Source organism: Gymnoscopelus braueri, assembly GCF_963280865.1.
Source record: "Gymnoscopelus braueri genome assembly, chromosome: 5".
Taxonomy (NCBI): domain Eukaryota; kingdom Metazoa; phylum Chordata; class Actinopteri; order Myctophiformes; family Myctophidae; genus Gymnoscopelus; species Gymnoscopelus braueri.
In genome coordinates this window covers 57369337-57377940 of record NC_137606.1, presented here as the reverse complement: position 1 = coordinate 57377940, position 8604 = coordinate 57369337, and the positions used below count along the sequence as shown (strand labels likewise).

Genomic DNA, 8604 nt, shown 5'->3' with positions numbered 1-8604 from the left:
ATGGGGACACTAACAAACATTGAATTACCTTGAATTCAACTGGTTTAAACATGTGCCGTGTAACTGTACAGGATCTGTACTTGTTGTAATTGCGGTGCCTAGTTTGGTTCATTATTGGCCATTAGATCATATTGGATCATACTTATTTATTTATGGCATAGTTAAAAGAAAGACATGTCTAAGTGTGGTCATTAACTACAGTACATTAGAGGGCAATAGAGGGCCCACAACACCTGAAGGTTATTTGCATAAATATCACCTACAGCCAACTGATTAATGAGATGGCAATCAATAGTATGACAGCAATTGATCATATTTACACAACCATAAACCCACAACGCACTTGTAACATTCATGAGTTGACAATGTTTTAGCCACTCAAATTGCATTGGGAAGCTGCGTTGGGCAGGTCAGGTGAGCAAGTCAAATCAATTAGGGTCTAATCAACAAGGGACAGGTGAATGTAATCAGACTGGAAGGTTTGCTGGTCTAGCCTATACACACATCTACAACCAAATACCCCTATACACCCCCACCATGCTGTATTGCCATTTAATTCCATCCAAATGTTAATGCGGCCTAAAATGATTTATACTTTTGACTTATAAAGTGGTTTGTAGGTGTGTTGCCTACTAGGAATTTGTTCCTTCTGGGTCTGGCAGAACCTGGTCTCCTGGGTCTCGTTTTCTTATCTAGAAGTCTTACAGCCTGGGGGCTTCAGTCTGCTTGTGCTACTATTAAAGCCCAGTTGTATTTTGAGGTCAGACATTATTTTAGGTTAGTTTTGAGTTTAAGGAGGGAGTCCAGATCTTTAATGGCTGTTGGTAAGGTTTTCCACATTTTGGTGGCAGCATACAGTAAGTAGGATGCAGTGTTACCCATGTTTGAGCTGCATTTAGTGATTATTAGGGCCCGAGCACTGCACAGTAGTGCGAAGCCCTATTGAGACTGCAATGATTATTATTCTTCTTCTTCCGATTCTTCCCGATAATGAAACGGGAAAATGAAGGCTTACACGTACTCCAAAAGTTACGCTACTGTGCACACACATCATCAGTGGTGAAAAATTAACTATTAAAAAAAAAAAAAAGTGGGCGTGGCCTAATGGCTCAATAGCGCCCCCTACAAAACTTCGTGCTTCAAGCCCGACAATACGGTTTCACCTACATGTATAAAAACCGGTACACACCTGTATCATGTCCCAACTTACGAAAAAGTCTCTTGGAGCCATGACCAAAACCAAACAGGAAGTCGGCCATGTTGAATTGATAGTGGCGTTTAGGTGTATTTCACGCCATTTTCACGGGTTGTACTTTAACGAACTCCACCCAGGCAGATTATCGGATCCGCCTCAAATTCGCTCAGAGTACACAAAAGACGTTAACGATGAAAAGTTATCAAAAGCTTGAGTTTTCGTAAAACGGTGTGACCGTGGCAAAGCGTCATACTTCAACGCCAAACAGGAAGTGAGAATAGCCGATCTACAATTCCTATTGGCCGGCCTTTAAACAGCCATAACTTCGGTTCGCAGCCTGCTACCGAGTACACATTTGGTATGTGGACTAAGACCACCAATAGGGACGAGCTGTAATATCTGAAGCTCCGCCCCCTCTGTCTTCCTATTGGCCGGCCTTTAAACAGCCATAACCTCGGTTCGCAGCATGCTACCGGGTCCAAATTTGGTATGTGGACATAGACCACCAATAGGTACGAGCTGTAATTTCTGAAGCTCCGCCCCCTCTGTCTTCCTATTGGCCGGCCTTTAAACAGCTATAACTCCAGATGGCAGCATGCTAGAGAGTCCAAAATGTATGGGTGGACTTTTTTTTTCCGAACTTTTTTTTATTCAAACTTTTTGTCTGTTTTTTATTTGTATTTTCCTTTTTTAGGTTTCGGTTCATTTGCTTAAGCTATGTAGCCTTAAAGGCTTGTATCTTGGACAGAACGTCGAGGGCCCGTTCATCGCTGCTTGCAGCTTTAATTAATATTATTATTAATATCAATATTATTATTATGTTTCTCCTCCTCCAGAGATCCCCATCTACCACATCCTCAACGCCCGCATCTCCTTCAGCAACCTGAACGGCTGTGAGGACGAGGGGAGGGGGGACGAGGGGGACAGACAGGCAGACATGGGGGACAGACAGGCGGAGCAGGGAGACAGGCAGAGGGGGACAGACAGGACAGACACTCCTTCTCCAGGCAGTGACTCCTCTGGCAGTGTCTCCAGCTCCAGTTCTACAAGTGAGAGCACACACACACACACACACACACACACACACACACACACACACACACACACACACACACACACACACACACACACACACACACACACACACACACACACACACACACACACACACACACACACACACACACATTTTTACAGAGTCATTGTGGTAACTTGTCCAATTTGGTGAGATATCTTGCTCCGTTGATTAGAAATGAATAATCCTTGCATGTTCTCCCTGTGTCTCCTAGGGTACTTAATACCCTCACAGAAACATGTAGTAATCCTGGTCACTATACTGCCTCCCCCTGGTCAGCTTTGTATGTGTTCGTTTACGTGCCGAAAAATTGAAACTTTTTTGAGATACGTTTACAAATTAGAAAAAGATTCATGTTGGGGTAAGGTTTCGGATGAGACATTTAGAAGTTCTTTCTTTCTTTTTCCTTTATTTAGTCAGAAGTTAGAGTTATGGTTTGGGGTTTGAGTTATGGCCAATATGTTATTAGTTTCACACCAGTGTCATGCACCGAAAAATAGCCTATCTTAGATTATAGGCTATTTTTCGGCCTACAGTCAAAAATGTCTTTCATAAAATAGTCGTCCTAAAATGCTGATGTCTGTGTATTTGTGTGTGTGCGTGCGTGCGTGCGTGCGTGTGTGTGTGTGTGTGTGTGCTCCAGTGTCCTGTGTAGCGGCAGACATCCCAGCCTGTGTGTTTGAGCCTCCTCCAGGATACAGCATCATCCCGGGAGGAAAGCAGAGAGAGGGAGAGGAAGGCATCCGGGAGGAAGAGGAGGATCTGCTGCAGTTCGCCATCCAACAGAGTCTGTTAGAGGCAGGGACAGAGTATGACCAGGTATGCTTTACGTCCATTTCATTTCATCCAACAGAGTCTGTTAGAGGTCGGGACAGAGTATGACCAGGTATGCTTTATCTCCATTTCATTTAATGTCATCCAACAGAGTTTGTTAGAGGCAGGGACAGAGTATGACCAGGTATGCTTTATCTCCATTTCATTTAATGTCATCCAACAGAGTCTGTTAGAGGCCGGGACAGAGTATGACCAGGTATGATTTGCCTCCATTTCATCCAACAGAGTCTGTTAGAGGCCCGGGACAGAGTATGACCAGGTATGCTTTACTTCCATTTAATTTAATCCAACAGAGTCTGTTAGAGGCCATGACAGAGTATGACCAGGTATGCTTTATGTCCATTTCATCCACCACACTACTGCAGTGACTAATGACTGCTGCTACGGAGAGAAATGATGGGTTAAAATGTAGGCTATATATTATTTGTTATGTAAACACAGGGAGAAGTTACATACTGTAGTATGCCTTTAATGTCCTGTGTGAGAACACATACTAACTGCTGCCGGGAACAAAAAGGCCCTTTAACCCAGTGTTAATTTTGACAGCAAATTATGATTTAGTCTTCGTCCTTTTTTAACCATCTGAAATAGTTTAGTCTTAGTCTAGTCTTAGTCGACTAAATATCAAAACCTTAATCTTTTAGTCTTAGTCGACAAAATTAACTCATCGGGCCACTTCCTGTCCTGCTTGTCTGACTTCCCGTCTGAATGTGACCTTTGAACTTTCCTCTTCCTGTCCAAGGTGACCATCTGGGAAGCGCTGACCAATAGCAAGCCGGGAACTCACCCCCTCCACTGTGGGGACCCCACCCGCGTGGAGAGGTCTGTCTGTCTGTCTGTCTGTCTGTCTGTCTGTCTGTCTTTGGGAGGGAGGGATGGATTATAATTTATTGTTTAAACAATAATTATCTGCACATCAAATGTGTAGATAAGACAGATTCTGTCTAGCCATTCATATCACATTAAATGTAATAAAAACATTTTATCCGCATCTCATCAAAGCCTAATGCTTTATCCCGCCCCCCCATTCCCCTACCCAGAACGCCTCAGCACAAGCCCCGCCCTCCCTCCAGCCTGGGCTCCACCCCCACCAGGAAGCAGCCAATCAGCTGCAGCAGCAGCTATGACGAGCAGCTGCGCGTCGCCATGGAGATCTCAGCGCGCGAACAGCAGGAGGCGGAGCTTCGGAGGCGGCAGGAGGAGGAGGAGCTAGAGAGGATCATCCGGCTGTCACTCATGGAGAAGTGAGAGCCGATTGGCTGACGTGGCTGACATTTCTCGATGCTGAAAGGTGGAAGCGACCTCGCCTTTCCCACCGGATCGTAGTAACGTCTGTGTTACCCCCCCCCCCCCCCCCTCTGTGACGCACACGGAACTGCTTCACCTGTAGTCATGCGTCACATTCCAGGAGGCCGGCACTGGCCGGCTAGCCTGACACTCAGCCTGAATGTTCATTTGGTTTCACTCCATCATTCAGTCTGAAAGCCCTCTCAGTGCAGCCGCTTTCTGAGATGGTGGGCGTGGCCAAAGTGGGACTCTTTAGCGATTGAGTCATACTGGATTATCCCAGTCCTGATTGGGCCGAGAAAACCCCGCCTTCTACAGCGTCACCGGACCCTGAATGCGAGGCTAGCGATTTCAGGGGCTGGAGCCAGGCTACTGGCCCCGGCTGTCCTCCATGGTGGAAAATAGTGCTCTGAGGGGGGGATTCACGATTCTGTCCCTATCGGTACATAACTAGAACAGCACTGAGTCATCTCTAGCAGACTTGAGCAACGAGAGGCACCGCCCAGCGAGCTGCAGTGCAGGCGAGCGAGCCTCCGTCGTTGTAACTGTTTTTAGCCAAACTACTGCTGTAGTCTGTTCTCACCAAGTGGTCCGCCTTGCTGGGGGCGACAAAAACTATGCCTAAACCTAACCTTAATTCTAATAGAATAATTTGCGACGCGTATTAGATATGATAAATAAACAGCACCGGGAGAGGGATTCGATCCCGAGGCGCTGGGATAGGAAGGCTAAATGCTAAATGTTTCAACTCCACGGTGCCATCTGGTATTGCAGGGTTTTTGGGAGTTATTTAACACGGTCCGCTCATGTGAGAGGCCGTTCCACGTGCGTCACAGAAGGGGGCGTCTGCAAGTTACTATGATCCGACGGGAAAGGCGAGTTCGCGTTTTGTAACCACTGATCTAGAGTAGAGGAGCTAGGACAGAGGAGCTAGGACAGAGGAGCTAGGATAGAGGAGGAGCAGGACCTTATTCTGATCTGTCCTATCTCCTACATCCTAGCTCCTACAGGAAGTTGGTCGGCCATTTTGCTCCTCATGTCAAATCTCTTATGCCTGCTCCAAGGACATAGGAAATAGGATTAGGAAGCATCAGTGAGGAGATAGGACGCTTCCTACCAGGAAGACTTTCCAAGCTGACGTGTGATGACAACGCCCCTCCAGCTGGCTTGGTAACGCCCCTTACAAGGGAGGGGGCGTGTCAGCCGTGTTGTCCTTTCTTTTCCTCTCTCCTCTTCTCCTTTCCTACATGCTTCCTCAGTGGGAGGGACTAACATGCAAGGAAAGGATGCAAGTGTAGGAAATGAGGATTTCATTTCAGGACCTGAGATGCACCCAAAGAAGAGACGTTGGCCTACGGGTGGCGCTAGAGGGACGGGTCAGGAAATATCGTCTCTGTCAGGTCCAACACGGTTACTGTTCAGGGAATGGGGAAAAAAACTAAACTTTCCACAAAAAGTTCATAAACTTAACTTCGGTTGATTATTTCTCCACTTTAATAATACCTGCTGAGGTCCCTGACACTGAGAGTAACATTAATAAAGTGTAAAAATGGCCAAAATGTGTTGTTTTGTCCTTATTACTGTGGGAGAGTGCAATGATCTAATCCACCAAGCAACTCAAAACAAGATGAAACAAGATGCAACAATATTGCAATTTTGGCAACAAAAATAATTGGGGCGCTACCCACTCATTTATCTGTGTTGCTCATTCCACCAACGCCCGATCCTTACAAACTGTACCTCGTTGTAAAGGTGACTAATCAACGATAAAAAATGATATAAAATACAATACCAATTGGTATTAATAAACGGGAGAAATAATCGACGAAATAATTCGAAGTGAAGTTTCCGAACTTTTTGTGGGCAGTTTATGTGTTTTTTTATTTAGTCACAAGCTCTTTTCATGGGTTCAATATGATGTTCTCTTAATCACATTTAAACACGTTTTAAATCAAAATAGAGTTAAATATGGAGATACCTGCTTTCCTCCTGACAGAAATTATATCACATTGTTGGACTGACTGACTTGCTTGGAACCGTACTGTTATAGTAGGGCGGCCATTTTGTGGTGCCATATATAGAAAACCCATTATTTTTTCCCATAGAGATTTCCAAAAATATTTATCTTAAGCCTGGAACCAAGTCATCAGGATCCTGGTGAATCATGACCATAAAACATTTGATTCTGTGTCAAAACATATTTGAGCATTTAATTATATTATACATGTATACTACAGTATATTTAATAAATAACCTTTTTTGGTTGCGGTTTTCAAATAATCTTTGACACATAATCTCTATGGGAAAGATGCATGGGCCTTCCATCTGTGGCACCACAAAGTGGCCACCACTGCTATGCTCTATATTATGATGTATAAACATTAAAAAAAAGAAGTGGAAAAGTTAATTCTTCTGTAATATAATTCAAAAAGTGAAACTTTCATATATTCTAGATTCATTGCGCATAAAGTGAAATATTTAAAACCTTTTTTAGTTTTTATCTTGATGATTATGGCATACAGCTCATGAAAATCTAAAATCCATTTCTCAAAATGTTAGAATATTACACAAGACTCAAAAGAAGGATTTATAATACAGAAATGTCAACCATTTGAAAAGTATGTTAATTTATGCACTCAATACTTGGTCTGGGATACTTTTAAACAAAGTACTTCATAAATGGGGCGTGGCATGGGGCGTGGCATGGGGCGTGGCATGGAGGTGATCAGCCTGTGGTTCTGCTGATGTGTTATTCACCTGTTCCTAGGCTGTGTGTTTTCCACTTCCTGTCGATTTGATCCAATGAAATCCAATGAAACTGGTCAGATGACCAATGATATGGTTGGTCATCTGACCAGTATGGTATGGTCTAAGAAGAAGCTCCTTTAAGCTCATCTGTGTGGTTGGGTCTGGTGTCTCTCATCTTCCTCTTGACATTACAACACAGATTATCCATGGGGTTCAGGTCTGGCCAGTTGGTTGGTCAGTTAAGCACAGTGACACCATGGTGTCAGCACACCAGTTACTAGTAGTTTTGACTGGTATCAGCACAAACCCACGGGACCTCTCTCTCTCTCTCTCTCTCTCTCTCTCTCTCGTTCTTTTTCTTCTTCTTTTTTTTTTTTACAAAAGAGAATTAAATGGTGTAAACAAAGTAATCAGTAATGTTCTGCAGGGTGACATTGTGTGTGGTGTGGCGTATTGCTTGGAGAGTCACTTAACATACAAATAAAACATCTATTTGAACAAGAATGCGTCCCTCATCTCTGGTATTTATGTATGTTTTTATTTATGTATTTGCTGACACAGTGAGGGTTATTGTAGAAGACGAAGACATGGCGTTAGAGTATGTTTTGTACCCTGTCCGTCCGTCCTTCTGTCTGTGAGCAGCTAATCTCCGGCACCGTTGGCCTGATCGCAGCCAAACTTTGCACACACACTCCCTGGAGGCCAATTCCGAACCTCTGCCCCACATTTTTCACATGGGCCTGTTATAGCGCCACCATGAGGCCGATTTCTGACCTGCTCCGAGGAGCACGTTTTCTAGTTATGTATTGATTAACTCCAGTTAATGGAGAATTTCGCCCGACGTTTTTCTTACCTTTTTTATGATGTTATGCTATCTTAGGACGAGTTGGTACAGAAGGAAAATTCATAATTCCATAACGAGTCAACCACAGCTAAAAACCTGGTCTATATCTACACTTGCTAGTCCTGACTTTTGCGTGACTTTTTCCTCATTGACTGGTCCTTTAGCCAATGGGGGCTCAATGTCCTCTCAGAATATGGGATCTAAAGACGACCCGCAATACTGTGTTCGGCCACTGTATGTATCTCTATGAACTGTGGCGCTGTTCCTCGTTTGGCCTTTCAACGTTGCCATGTTTAGTGAGAGAAAAAAGCAACCTGGTATAATATTTTTTTAAATATCTTGTTTTGTTTTGTTTTTCTGAGATCTGATGTTCATAGTGAGAGAACACTATGCCACGTGGTTGTCTTGAATGAGATGATGTTCATAGTCAGAGAACACTATGCCACGTGGTTGTCTTGAATGAGATGATGTTCATAGTCAGAGAACACTATGCCACGTGGTTGTCTTGAATGAGATGATGTTCATAGTCAGAGAACACTATGCCACGTGGTTGTCTTGAATGAGATGATGTTCATAGTGAGAGAACACTATGTCACGTGGTTGTCTTGAATGAGAGGATGT

General features: G+C 44.0%; 1 protein-coding gene across 1 annotated transcript in view; it reads left to right on the top strand.

Moving 5' to 3' along the window:
• LOC308086012 (ankyrin repeat domain-containing protein 13B-like) overlaps window positions 1–4352 on the top strand; it is a gene marked incomplete at both ends in the record, with an annotated part of 30811 nt that extends 26459 nt beyond the window's left edge. The window contains 4 exons of the mRNA XM_080429329.1: window positions 2032–2244; window positions 2914–3089; window positions 3847–3926; window positions 4145–4352. Coding sequence (XP_080285455.1) covers window positions 2032–2244; window positions 2914–3089; window positions 3847–3926; window positions 4145–4352 — 677 coding nt within the window. The remainder of the gene's footprint in view (window positions 1–2031; window positions 2245–2913; window positions 3090–3846; window positions 3927–4144) is intronic.
• Window positions 4353–8604: the final 4252 nt, after the last annotated feature.